This window comes from Canis aureus, chromosome 34, assembly GCF_053574225.1.
Source record: "Canis aureus isolate CA01 chromosome 34, VMU_Caureus_v.1.0, whole genome shotgun sequence".
NCBI classification, from domain to species: Eukaryota; Metazoa; Chordata; class Mammalia; order Carnivora; family Canidae; genus Canis; species Canis aureus.
In genome coordinates this window covers 9,584,217-9,598,928 of record NC_135644.1, presented here as the reverse complement: position 1 = coordinate 9,598,928, position 14,712 = coordinate 9,584,217, and the positions used below count along the sequence as shown (strand labels likewise).

The following is a 14,712-nucleotide window of genomic DNA, read 5'->3' as shown; positions in this document are numbered from 1 at the left end:
AATTAAAATTTTAGGGATGCCTAGGTGGCGCGGCAGTTGAGTGTCTGCCTTCAGCCCAGGGCGTGATCCCAGGGTGCTGGGATTGAGTCCCACATGGGGCTCCCTGCAAGGAGCCTGCTTCTCCCTCTGCCTGTGTCTCTCTCTGCTTCTCTCTCTCTCTCATAAATAAAATCTATATATATAAAAAAAAAAAAAAGCAGTGGCTAAGAGCACAGCTTTGAGCTGGACCACTGAGTTTTTGGTCCCTGCTTTGCCACTTAATGAAAAAAATTAAAATTTTGTCACTAAAAAGCTGTAAAATAAGAGAGGATGGAGTTCCAAAGTCTAAGAACATGATGGAAAGAGTTCTATTCTGGAATTTCGTTTATGCTCCATTTTTCTCTACCAACTACAAGTCACTCTCTATTTGGACCTAATTTCTTTCATAAAATGAAAATCTCTAAGGTCCCTTCTGACTTGGTCTCAGTGATTCTGATTAAGTCTAGATATTTTTGCTGAATGCTACCCTAGAAATGATTATTGCATTAATAATTTACTTTTTAATTCATCGTTTATTAGCCACTGTGCTGAGATTTAACCCTAGACCAGAGGTAATGATTATTACAACAATCCTGAGAAATGAGTGATATCCTCACTCTTTTTTTTTTTTTTTTTTACTGGTAAAATAACTGAAGTTTAGTGAAGTCAAGTAACATCAACTTAGTAGCTGGCAAGTGGTGGTGTTGGGATATGACTAAATCCAGTGCCTCTGCTGGCAGCTTCACTGCTCCAGGCTGTTTGTACTGGGTATCTATGATATATACAAAATTTCTGCTTTTAAAGCAGATTATTAGTCATTGCCCTCTACTAAAGGGCACAAGTAAGGAAATGAAATCTTTTCAAGCTACAAAATGGAAGCCACTGTCTTCTTGACTTTACACCATAGAAAATACAGGATGCCTTTTGTCTCAAATGCTGTCTTGCTCTGTAAATGTTTAATCCAGAAGGTCTTATATTGGTGTCTACAGGTTTAATATGAAACTTACAAAGGAACTTAATTTGCATTTTTATAACTTTAATACTGTATTCCTTTGAGCTGCACTTAAAAATGTAAGAATACCTGTTTCTGTAAGTTATATATCTTTCCATAGACTGGAAACTATTAAGATTAAGGAAATGTTCTATTGTAATTAGAGCCCATTTATGGGAAGTCACACAGTTCCTTAAAATTGCTGATTTAAGAATTAAAGTTGCTGCTGAAGGATTTGAGCTACACTGCAAAAGTTGTATATATCTTATAGCTAGAATGAAAGTTTAAGTTTAGGGGATCCCTGGGTGGCGCAGTGGTTTGGCGCCTGCCTTTGGCCCAGGGCGCGATCCTGGAGACCTGGGATAGAGTCCCACGTCGGGCTCCCGGTGCATGGAGCCTGCTTCTCTCTCTGCCTGCGTCTCTGCCTCTCTCTCTCTCCTCTCTGTGCATTCTCATGAATAAATAAATAAAATCTTAAAAAAAAAAAAAGAAAGTTTAAGTTTAGAATCTGATGGTTACAGTTATGGTACTTCTGTGGTTGGACAACCAAGAATCCAGAGTTACCGGGTCTTCACGAAGTGTTCTGTTTAAGTAATACTGTGGGTACAGCCCAATAAGTGAATACAAAAAAGCCCAAGTGTCACTCTAGTCCCAGTGGTAAGGCAACAAAGAATAAGAGGCAGTTAGTGAACGGTAGATAATGAGCTGCAATTCCCACCATTGTGAGGAATTTACTTAGTGTGTCAGAATACTGTCAAGAAACTAGTCTCCCAGGTGTTTCTAGATCACTTATAGTCACTAAGAAAAAGACTAAAGAACCTAAGACAAAAACATATTCAGAAATGCTGGTGTTGAAAGGTTTCACTTTGGTGATACTATCCTTTTAAAATTATGTAGTTTAGATACCTGGACAGATTTCCAGCACTGCTAACCCTCTGTGTGCCAGTGTGGAAATAAGCCCAAGCAAAGATTATAGGACAGGAGGGTCAGAAAGTTATTCCCTTAAACCTTCTGCATCAAGCCATTTACCTACCCTTTCTTATCTCACATTTTCTAGTATTTTATTTATTTGGGCATCACAAATTGCTATAATCTGTAGGCGAGTTTATCACTGGCAGGTCTATATGGATTCCATCTGAGATGTTCTTCTGAGGTTTGAGAGGCCATCCCTATGTATTCCTATATCACCCTGCAGGAAGAGAATGTGATCATCTCCTATGATTTCACTGCCCGGTGACCCTCCACCTCCTATCACCACAGTTCTCCCAGTTTCCAGTTTTCTGCTTCTTATGAAAGGGTCAGAGGTAGTCACTCTATATCTGACCTCACAGATGGGGTTAGTGTGAACATTTGTGCCACAGCTGAGGCCAAATTCAAAGAAGGGCTGTGAGGAGGAATGGGAATCCTTTGGCAGGCAGTCCTGTCACTGATCAAAGGAGTCTGCTGGTTGTCCTGCATGGGAAGATCACATTCTTATTCATGTCTGGGAAAATGGAAATAACTACTTGTGTACAAACACAAGGCTTATATTCTGAAAACGTGGAGATGGGGGGGGGTTGACTAGGATTATAAGATACTAGATTTAATATTTGATCCCTTTAAAATGTAACATGGGACATAATGAAGAAAAAGGAGTAAAAGCTTTAGAAATACATGTAAATTTTTTTTTTTTTGGTCAAAAAAAGTGCTTTTAGCATGGAATACATAATGTAGGAGCACAAAACAAAGCTTTTCATCAGAGCTTTAGGGATGAAAGCTTTCAGTCAAATGTAAAAATACAGAGTTAAAGTCATTGTTAGTGTCATAGTATCGATAAGCAGAGCTAAGTACTTCTGAAGGTGAGTTTGAGAGAAATATATCCTAAAAATAAAGGGCAGTAAGAGTCTGAAGAGTCTGAAGAGTTAAGAATATTCTCACGCTTCTCAGTCTTCTCCAATATTCAGAAGACTGGACAGCTTTGTAGGTGTGGTTCAAGAGTCTGTGTTGTTGCCAGGCAGCAGTCTGTCAATCTGAGGGGATGCCTCCCCAGAGAGCGTGGGTAAGGAAGGGGACAAATGCCGTGATTGACCTTTATTCCTTTACTCAGTGGTAGGAGCAGTCAGGATTTCCTGATTCATTACTAACCAGGAAATCCCAGCTGCCCAGCGGCAAGGGGTTAAAAACTATTCTGAAAAGCTTTTTATGTTCTGGAAAGCTGAATTACACATACATGCAAACCACAAACACATAGCACCTGGATAAATAAAATGTGGCTGCATAAAGGCCAGGCTATTTGCAAAAGGGAATCTGGAAAACATTTGCTTTTGGGTGGGTACACTTTATGTTTTGTTTTGTTTTTAAGAAAAAAAAAATAGAGGAAATGTGCAAAAACATCAGAAATTTTAACATGGCTGTTGAAATGAGATTTCAATGAGATTTCAGTTCATTTATTGTCCAAATCTTAAGGAGCTATGGAGATCGAGAGGGGCCATAGAGCTACTGCACAAGGCAGCAGCAACACTTTTAGTACAAAAGTTGCTAAATGAAGACCATTTCCCACAGATAGAATTTGTGCTGTCAGATACACTGAAGAGGTCATTAAGCATCAACAGTCCTGCAAACATGGGATCAAACAACTATGGTAAGTGGTATCAGCATACATAATTAAGATTTAAAATGCTTATGAACTGAAAACCATTGGACTTCATTGTAAGCCAAATTTTTCTGATAGATCTATTAGAATTTGAACACCCAGAAGGTCATGCTACAGAGGATTTGTGCTGCGCATACCTGGTCTAGGTACCTACATGTCCAAGTGATTTCTTTTTGAAGGAAAAAACCATCATCTCATTATGTCAGGCGTTCACTATCAGTTGAAAGCTATCAGACTGAACCATGAGAAACTGTTAGTTTTGTAGGTCAATAACTTTCAAGATCAGCAATTTCATATCATTCAACCTAATACTTTTTTTTTTTTCTGAGCCAGGTTAAATTGGAGTTGACAGTTACATTTATGGGTAGAGAAGGAGTAAGTGAACAAACAGTAAAGCTCATATATGGTTCAGAAAAAAAAATGCCTAAGCAGAATGAGTGGAGTTCTCCTTGGGAATGTTGGGAGTGTGAAACTAGCATTATGAACCTACCAGATAAGGTTTCACCTCCTTTAATATGTTATAGAGGCAGGAAAGAAGTTTGGTGGGGTCATGGCAATAGTGTAGATTTTTCCTTACCAAAGAGGCTACAACACAGAAAAACTCCAACAGTAACCTAAGTAGGTAGGAATTAAGAACTAAGTTTTCAGGGTACTTCAGCTATTAGTCACTATTTAGAGATAAATGAGAGCAGTTATGAAAAACGTAACAAAGTATCTTGTTCATATGTACACATTATTAACAAGTGGAACAAAAGAAAACTTGTTTCTTCAGCAATTGTTTATTGTCTCTATACTATATAGTACCATAATACTAAGGGCACAAGATATCCCTCTAAATTTGTACATTAAAAAAAAAAAAAAAAAAAACAGAAAAAGAAACCCAAACATTTATCACCTAAGGAATTTTGGTTACAGAAAGTGTTACATCTATATTGAAAAACCCTGCCAAAACATCTTAAACTCTATGCAAAATGTGTGTATATTCCAAATTAAAGAGTAAATTGTGAGAAAGGAACACACAATCCCTAAAACTTAACAGTAAAAGCCTAGAAATCCTACATGTTAACTACACTATCAAACTGGGTTTGATAGTGCCATGCCCCTGGAAATTATAATCCATGTGCAGGGGACTCTAAATACAACCAGACACATATGATAACAAAGGAGAAGAAAAAGGCACTACAAGTTCTAACAAATGCAGAGTCCCAATCAGTTTTGATTTTTCATATATTATTCTAGGTGTCAAAAGTTACAATAAGATTATTTAATCTAATTAATATGACTTTTCAAATATACAGTTTAACATGTGACAAATGTAAAGATGCTAAATATAAATATCTATAGCTAAATATAGATAAAACCACAAAATATATATAAAGGTATTATGATAAAAGATATTCTATCAGACATAACTATATATTCCATCCTATAATCTCATAAATCAAAGCCTTTAACTGTCTGGACTCGTATGTGACTGTATTCTTTCCAGTGTGCATTCTTTCTTCTTCCAGGGGTTGTTCAATAACAGCAGGAATGTTTCTGCCATAAAGTTCACATTGTTCTAGAAACTGGACACATTCTTGAATAACACTGTCACGGAGCATGATCGTATGTTTTGACATGTTTTCTAATAAGGACAGGAAGCATCTTTTGGCATAATACCAGGTGTCAGTTCCCAGTTTCTTATGATAAGGTTCCAGGCTTTTGATAACCCGAGAAATACCAAAGTCATAATTTCCTTTGGCACAATAGAGTGTCCCTATCACCAAATTCACAATGCAGAGATGGTAGATTTTCTTATCGGGGTCATCGTAGGACAGCTGCTCTTCCTCCTCAATCTTTCTCATCAACTCCTCAGCTTCTTCATTCTGACTTGTCATAATGTACGAAACACACAGGTTAGCCAGCACGATAGCACTGACGTTCAAGATGTTGTCATAATGCTTCTTGACTATGGGCTCATAGAAACCGATGGCTTCTTTGTATTTGTTTTCCTGCATGAACAGGACGTGAGCCACGTTCAGCTTCCACACATCGTGGTCATTACAGAATTCCACAGATTTGCGGAAGATCTTTTCCACCATTGGATAATTCTCAAGGTTCCAGTAGATCTTTGCCTGGGCCATCAACACGGGGATGTACTTCTCCAGGGTGTCATCATACTCATTCACTGCCTTCTTGACAGCTTCATCGTCTCTATTGTGTCTTGCTTCCTGTACTTGGATGGTGAGTCTCCGGAGCTGTTCGGTCAGCATCCCTGCCAGCCCGTCAAGCTTAACGAAAGCCTCTTCCGGAGCCGTCTGGCAGGTGATCATGGCATCCAAGAAGTCATAGAGATAGGGGGTGAGAAGCCTGTAGGTCAAATGGGCATTCTCTGCCAGGACATCCGCCGCCAGGTCAAAATACTCATACTTACAGTAGAGCAGCAGCAGGTTGCCAAAGGTCTCTGGGGGGAAGGGGTTCTGCTGGAGCAGAAACTGTAGCTTTTCAAACCCTTCCGTAGGCCTGGTGTCCATGTTCATCAGCGCCTGGTTGTGCAGGGTCACGGGGTCCAACTCTTCTTCTGACCTCGGTGGCATGTCCGTGAGGGCCTCCTGGGCCGCCTCATAGTTTCTCAGTTGGTACTCTATGGCGGCCTTGAGGTTGAAGGCCTCGACCAGGGCGGTCTGGTGAAGCACTAAGGTGTTGCCAACGCTTCGGACATCAATGCCCTCGGTGGTCATGCCCACACCGAGCTCCGGGTGCTGGCGGATGCCACGCTCGATGATGTCGGCGATGTACTTGAGCGCCGGGGCGTACTGCCGGCGGCTGTAATAGGCCAAGGCCAGGTTGTAGGACAGGTCGGGCCGGTAGCCCGAGGCCTGCAGCGCCGCGAAGAACTTGGAGCACGCGGCTTCGTACTGTCCCTCCTTGTAGAGCAAACAGCCCAGGTTGACCTGGCCGTCGGGCTCGCCGTCGCCCCCGCTGTCGTCCCCGCCTTCCGCGCTCAGCAGCTGCTCCACCAGGCTCTTGGCCCCGGGCAGGTCGCCCTCGCTGTACTTGATGGCGGCCTGCAGGCGGAGGACCCGGCCGCGGTAGGCGGGGTTGTCCAGCAGCAGGAAGGCCACGCGGGTGGCCTCCGGGTAGAGGCAGGCCTTGTACAGGGCCTGGGCCTGGTACAGGCGGTACTGCTCGAGCTCCGGGTGCAGCTGGCCCAGCTGCTCATAGCACTCGGCGGCCAGCGCGAACTCCTGCAGGCGGTAGTAGCAGTAGCCGAGCAGCGACAGGCCGGCGCGGCTCCTCGGGCTCCGCTGCAGCTCGGCGCCCAGCAGCTGCACCGCCTCGGCGTAGCGGGCGTCGCGGAGGAGCCGGTACACGACGGCGGTGAACTCGCCATCGGGGACGTGCGCGCCGCCCAGCCCGGCCATGCCCGCCGCCGCGGCGCTGGGGCGCGCTGGTTGCCACGGCAACCGGCCGCCCGGAAACGAAAGGCGCAAAGGATACTGCAATTTTTTTGGGTTGCTCCCCCCCCGCCCCCGACTCCTAAAGTCGCTTTGCAGGGGTAAGGCCAGACAAGGGTTAGAACGGAGTCACTAACGCGAGGGTCTCATATACGGCCCGTCCCCAAGACTCCGGAGGTGAGCGGCGTTAGCCAAGAAAAAACTCCTCCAGGCCCGTCAGTACCGAAACCCCACTTCCGGTCATGCGCGGGCGCGTCGCGCGGCAGCCGCGGGCGTGGCCGCGTTGCATGCCGGGAGGAGTAGTCTCCGCCGGGCGGCCGCACCGTCGTCAGGAGGTGAGGTAGCGCTTACCTTTTCTTTCGTTAGGGTTTGCACACTTGACAGTTCATCTCCCTTGATCCTCCAAATTTCACTGCCGTGTAAGGACCGTGGAAAAACCGATGACCGAGTCTTTTCCAAGGTGGGGTGGGGATAAAAGTGCGGCTAGAAGTGTCCCTGCACCGTTGCTCTTCTCACTCTCCAAACCTACTTTGTGTGTGAGAGAGAAACAGACAATCAGCCTGCACCTGTCAGGCTTTTAATATTTCTGGATATCACTGAATTGTTTTTTGGACATCACTGATAAAAACTGGATTTTCTTTCAGTTGAAAGAAACTTTCCTACACTTTAATTTTTTCTCCACCTCAGATTCTTAGTTTGAAGATCTCTGGAAATTTGCTCCTGTACCAAAAAAAAAAAAAAAAAAGAAAAAAAGAAAGAAAGAAAAAGCCCTGGATTTTCTTTTGTTCCTTTGTCATGTATTTGGAATAGATGCTCTAGAGTCCATGTTACTACCTCAGGGCTATTTTTGTATAAATACTTTTGAATTTAAAGATTTATTTATTTATTTTTATTTATGATAGACACAGAGAGAAAGAGAGAGACAGAGACACAGGCAGAGGGAGAAGCAGGCTCCATGCACCGGGAGCCCGATGTGGGATTCGATCCCGGGTCTCCAGGATCGCGCCCTGGGCCAAAGGCAGGCTCCAAACCGCTGAGCCACCCAGGGATCCCCTACTTTTGAATTTAATATTGCCCCTCATGGGACAGTGGAAAAGTAGGGACTTAATTATCTTATAAAATTATAATGAATTACTAGTAAAAAAGATACCCATAGTTTAGACTGATGTGGAGACAGTTTAATTTGTGAGAGCTGAATATAATAATCAGTCAATGGGACGCACGCCTTCGGCCCAGGGCGTGACCCCAGGTCACGGCATCCTGTGGAGCTGGAGCTCCCCGGTGGAGCCTGCTCCTCCCTCTGCCTGTGTCTCTGCTTCTATGTCTCTTATGAATGAATAAATAAAATCTTAGAAAAAACAAACCCAAAAACTGACTTATCCCAGTGAGGCAGCAGCAGCTCGTTTTTTTTTTTTGGTTTTGTTTTGTTTTGTTTTTGTTTTTGTTTTTGTTTTTGTTTTTGTTTTTTGTTTTTGTTTTTTTTTGTTTTTTTTTTTAACAGCAGTTCTTAAGATAATAAAATTAGCTGTAATTTATGGGGTCCCTGGGTGGCTCAGCTGGTCAGCTGAGTGTCAGCTTCTGATTTCAGCTCAGATAATGATCTTGGAGTTATGGGATAGAACCCCATGGTGGGCTCCACACCGGGTGTGGAGCCTGCTTGAGAGCCATCGGCTCCCTTGCTCCTTCTATAAAAGAAAAAAAAATTAGCTATAATTTATGAATATCATATGCAGTGCCTCTGCCGGAGCCCTGGCATAAGGGGGTTTTCTTTCATAGTGTTCCACAGTCTTTCAGATTGCCATTCACCTCCCTACAATCCAAGATAAACAGTCCAGGCGGAAGTATGTCTTCGCTAATATAATTAAAAACTTTAGTGTAAACCCCTTATCTGCCTCAGTACTGTTGCAGCCCACAAGAGTTCTCTATAAATACATTTTGGAGCAACGTCAACCATGTTACAGGGCCCTCTGTTATTTACACAAATTATCTCTAAGCTTAATCATCACCCTGCGTTCTGCATATTAGATAAAGAAAAGAAACAGCTGAACTATGATGATATCCAAAAGCTAAGTTATTAGGAAAGAGAGGCTGTTGAATTAACTCAATGTATGTATTACTTAAGGGCCCAATTTTGAGGGAATACTAGTGCCTTTTTTTTGGTTGTTATTTTTCCCATTAAAACAACCACCTTGGTTTGGGCAGTAAAATCTGGACTTCCTGGCCTGAGCAGCTGGTAGCAGATGTAAGGAAGTGATTGCTGGGTGGCAGTGTAGTTCCTAGTCACCTGTTAAAGCTAAAAAGAGCTTTCGGTAAGGCATCTGGATTCTGTAGTACCAAGCCACTGACTTCATTTACTTATGCATTCTTTTCCCTTGCTGAGAAGTTTGCCAAACTTGTGTTCTAGATGGGACCAGACGAGGAGCCTTTCACTGCTTGAATACTGACAGAAGGAGAGACTGCACCCATTTCAGAGGAAGCGAGGGGGAGTCTGGGCCATTCAGAATTCCCTGAGAAAGCAACAGAGAAAGACCACTATATAACCCTATTCAAAAGCTTCTTCCATCCCAATGTCTGGCTGCAGCCTTATCTGGTCTTCAACCAAAAGAGGTACATGGTTTGTGGGATGCTAACTAGTGTGGCTGAATAATCACGAAATAGGGTATCTTCTCCTTTATGACTGCCTGATTGATACCACTTCTTGGAAAGAAATTATTATCCAAAGGGCTCAATATTTTAAAATCCTACTGTACTTTAAATGCGTATGTATTAAGCTGTTACCTTTGGTAATTTGCTGTTAAATCAAGGCAAAATGACAGAACATGGAGATGGGAAATTGCCTTTCATATCTCTTAGTCTGTTTCAGAGTTGTATCATGAAAGCATTCACCTTCAAATGGCTTTTTGGAAATATATGAAAAATGGATTATCTGCTTTGCCCCAAATTTCCCTGATCCCTTCAGGCATCAGTTGGGGTCCCCTCTTTGTGTTGTTACCCGTCTGTGGGTGTGGCAGCTGAGGGGGGCAGGAAGGAGGTTGCTGTGTGTCTTTACCCTTGTTTCATGTGCTTCTGTTCCTGAGGCCTGGCTTGAAAAAAGCAGGACATTCGGTTTAGACAGATGGAGGGCAGGGTCATTTTGAAAATGAAATGAGTGCACAAATCACACTGTGAAATTGGCATGACCATCACTGCTGCTGTGATAGACTGACTTTTATTTAGTCTCTGATAGGCAGTTGGGGAATACATTAGTATTGGGAGGGTGCAGCGGTGAAAGAAGGCCCTTTAATTAATGATAGAAATTCTGGAAAATGATAAATGGGGTGGAATATTATAAACTATCATAAAGGATCATTTTGTTTCCAACAAAATCTTGGAAAGCTGGAACATGTATCAAAAAGTAAGTGTATTGTACCATTCCTAGCAATAAGAAAGCATTTGGTGGTTGCAATAAAATGATTTACTGCCTTATTGAAGGATTTAGGTTTTGAGAAAATGATGTTGGACTCAAGGTGGATTTTGCTGCATAAGCAGAGGCATGTTTAACATATAGAAGAATTTCATTTAGGCAAAATGTGTAGGAGCTAAAAGTGTGACATTTTGGTTCTTCATATGCTTGTGCTTCTGCCTGCCAAAATGTGAGATGATCAAATCCCATCGATGTTCTATTTGGCATTCTCTTATAAAGCTAATTGGAAATGACTGTTTCTTATTTATCTTGTAAAAATAACCACTTCTTTTTAGTAAATTTTATTTATGAGTATTTCAACCTCAGCTGTGATTAAACATTTTCCTTGATAAAGGAAAACCTTCTGCAAAACCATTTGCCAAGTTATTATTTCTGTTTCCCAGCCAGTCCAGGTCATTTTCTGCAGGATGGCCGGATTGATTCCTCTGGAGTCCAGCTTGAGTTTTTGTCCCTATGTGTCTATTGATGATGATAGAACTAACCTGCTTCTCACCACCTCTCACCTCTCACCCATAAACAGGGAAGAAAAAAAATAAGTGCCAAATTAGGAGCATCTGTTCAATCTTTTAAGACTTTTGGAAAAGATTGTATGCTGAATCCACACTTGGGAACATTTATGCTCAGATCGTGAGAAATTTAACCTCACTAAGACTGAATCTTTTTTCTCTGGTAGTTCCAGCTCTATTAATATTTTATATAGTAATATGTTTCCTTCTCCATATATCTTGCTTTTGATCAAATAGTTTCTATTTTGAGGTTTATGGTGTTATTATCCAAACTAATTTATTAGGCAGATCACAATAACATGGTTTAGAGAAAGAATTAGCAGAGTAGACAAATTGTGGTACTGCCCTTGAAAAATTTATTCCCCACAGTTGGGAGTGTGCTGTGGAATGCATTGTTGGGGCTGGTACCCAAATCACTTCATTTGAGCATTTTTCACATTCTTAAGAGGCAAGAAATGATTTGTAGTATAACTTCTTTCTCCCAAGACTGGTAACTTTCATAGTCAGATCTATCCTATGCTTGTTCTCATTTCTGCAATTTAGCTATGAAAATAATAAATTGGATGGGAAAGGTAATTGAAATCTGTGGTCAGAAGATGCTCTTCCTTTTTTTAAAAAAAATTTTATTTATTTGAGATACAGCATGTATGTGCACAGAGGAAGAAGGAGAGGGAGAAGCAGATTCCCTGCTGAGCAGGGAATCCAGTGTGGGGCTCAATCCCAGGACCCTGTGATCATGACCTGAGCCAAAAGCAGATGTTTAAGTGACTGAGCCACCCAGGTGCTCCAGAAGATGCTATTCTTAGAAAGTTGTCATCAGCCTATGAACATATTTTCTGGCTTGCAGGACTAGAGAGCCATCCATGATGGCCTTGACAACCAGCCATCTAATTGTCTCAACAGTACTGTAGTATTTTTTAAGGCTTTCACTGCAGAGAGTTATGGAACATACTCCCAGGGTCTGTGCTGGTGGACTAGGGAACCCAATTCAGAAACCAATCCTCTCCTTGAAGCCTCCTGTTCCTAAACTCCTCACATCTAATGAATACAGTTCTGAGAGTCTTTGAAATGTATCAAATCTGTATATATATCTCTTCAAATTCCCCTCCTGCTGCCCTGCTTTCTGCCACCACCATTTCTCTCCCGGATCTGCAATAAGTCTCCTAAATGGCTTCCCCTCATCTCTTCCTGAGACCCTTACAAAGATTTCAAGGCACGTTTTCTCCCCTCTTTGTTTAGAGTTTTACTCTGGGGAACCTCCCTGTGCAAAACAAAACTCCCAGGGTCTTTGCTTCCTAAGTGAGAGTTTCTGTCTCAAGTGTATAAGATGTTGTCATTCATTTTAATGATTCTTGCTGCCTGAATATATGGGAATATCTTGGGACTGAGACTTCAGATGGTTTTGAAAGGGATGGTTGCTATATATGGTAGTAGAAGTTAAGGATGATATAGAAACTTCAATTGATTTAGTTACTTTCTCCTATTGAATAATTTAATAACATTATTTTGTCTTATAAGCACGTCAAGTGCTTTTCTTACCTCTGGATTTCTATGCACAGAGGAGTTCTTTGCCTTTTCTGTGCCTTTTAATCTTTAGAAATTGTTTTATATTCTTCTCTGGCCTCAGCAAATGGAACCCTATGGACCTTGCCTTCTATCTGTGAGGGACCTTTAAAAACAATAAAAAATAAATAAACAAACAATTGAAGACATGAAAGGTGGCATAACATATTTGAAAGAGACAGGCTAGTTCAGCATGAAACCATCTGAAGTCACATCTCTGTCCTGCCATTGCCAACAATGTAGCCATGGAAAATACTCTTAAACCTCACTGAATTGCAGTTCCCTTATTGGTAATACAGGGACAAAAATAATTTCTTTGGGGATACCTGGGTGACTCAGTGGTTGAGTGTCTGCCTCCAGCTCAGGGCATAATCCCGGAGTTCTGGGATTGAGTTCCACATTGGGCTCCCTGCAGGGAGCTTGTTTCTCCCTCTGCTTATGTCTCTGCCTCTCTCTGTGTCTTTCATGAATAAATAAATAAGATCTTTTAAAAAATAATAATTTCTTTGTTCAAGGTTATTTTTTAAAATTTTTTATTTTATTTTATTTATTTATGATAGGCACACAGCGAGAGAGAGAGAGGCAGAGACATAGGCAGAGGGAGAAGCAGGCTCCATGCACTGGGAGCCTGACGTGGGATTCGATCCCGGGTCTCCAGGATCGCGCCCTGGGCCAAAGGCAGGCGCTAAACTGCTGCGCCACCCAGGAATCCCTGTTCAAGGTTATATAAAGCATCTGGCCCATAGTAGATACTTAATATATTTTAACTGTTTTTTATTACATGAATGGAGCAATTGAGATTCCTTGGGAATCTTATTAGAGTATCTCAGGCTTAAATAAATATGGGTGGAAACTACTAAGTTAAACATTTGCACCTAGGAGTAGATGTTCTCCTGATATTTCAGATGTTGTATTCCTAAGAGTACCTGATAAATTCCAGAAAGTAGAAAGGTAATTATTTGGTGTAAATTAGTGTCTTCATTAAACCTACTTTTCCAGGAAATTAAAGCATCAAGTTAAATAGTATATTTTGTTCTTTCAGCAAATTAGTGAATGTTTACCAATGGCCCTGTGCATGGTGGAGAATCTAGAATCTTCAAGAAACTGAGAGAACAGGGGAGATACTATAAGTACATTAAAAATCCACAACCCAGACATATGTGTAGTGCCTTATGAATGGCACAACATAACATAGAGGTTCAGAATTTATTTATTTAGTAAAAACAAACCAGCATTTGGCTACGGTGATGGTTTGCAACTCCCTTTTATAACAAATATTTTCCAAGACCCTCTTTGTTGTTTTGAAATGAAATTTGTATATGATATATAACATCCGATACACATAATTTTTCTTCTCTCCTTCTTTCCTTCCTTCCTTCCCATTTTTCTTCTTTTAAAAAAATCTTAGGTACATGAACTCATCAGTCATAATCCTTGATGAATGACACAGCCTCCATTTTTGGTCTATGCATGGTCCTCTTCTAGTATTGTTTGTTTAGCTATTTTAATAATATAAAAACCACCAGTGATGCCACTACCCAGCATAAAAGGTAAGACCTTTACCTTTACCATAATCTACATCTGACTCTGGAGATGTCTCCCAAGCCATCCTCTTGTCTTTCTCATCCTGATTAATCAACACCCTGAGTCTCATGTTTAGTGTTCTCTTGCTTCCTTTTTTTTTTTTTTCAATTTAAAGATTTTTATTTATTTGAGAGAGGGAGAGAGAAGAGCACAAATTGGGGGATGAGCGGAGGAAGCGGGAGAGGGACAAACAGATTCCCCACTGAGTGAGGAGCCTGATGCAGGACTTAATCCCAGGACCCTGAGATCATGACCTGAGCTGAAGTCAGATGCTTAACCAACTGAGCCACTCAGGTGCTCCATTTTGCTTCCATTTTTATATGGTTTTACTGAATCTATATGAATTTCTTGAACCTATTTTTATTTTAGTTGTTTTAGCTTTATGAAAAGAATTCACATAACATATATGATTTCTTGTAATATAATTCTAAGATTCATCCATATTTTTGCATGTGTCACTGTGGTTCACTGGTTTCAACTACTCTATTATATACCATTGTGTGAACATTCCACGG

General features: G+C 41.4%; 1 protein-coding gene and 1 long non-coding RNA gene across 2 annotated transcripts in view; both read right to left on the bottom strand.

Annotated features, from left to right (window-relative positions):
* The window catches only part of LOC144304475 (uncharacterized), an 82,589-nt gene that overhangs the window by 50,985 nt on the left and 16,892 nt on the right, over positions 1 to 14,712 (bottom strand). The window contains exon 4 of the long non-coding RNA XR_013371379.1: positions 7,433 to 7,606. This is a non-coding gene — a long non-coding RNA (uncharacterized LOC144304475). The remainder of the gene's footprint in view (positions 1 to 7,432; positions 7,607 to 14,712) is intronic.
* LOC144304469 (intraflagellar transport protein 70B) lies at positions 4,402 to 7,324 on the bottom strand. Its single transcript, XM_077883008.1, has one exon. The coding sequence runs from the start codon at positions 7,046 to 7,048 to the stop codon at positions 5,054 to 5,056; it is 1,995 nt and encodes a 664-aa protein (XP_077739134.1). The 5' UTR covers positions 7,049 to 7,324; the 3' UTR covers positions 4,402 to 5,053.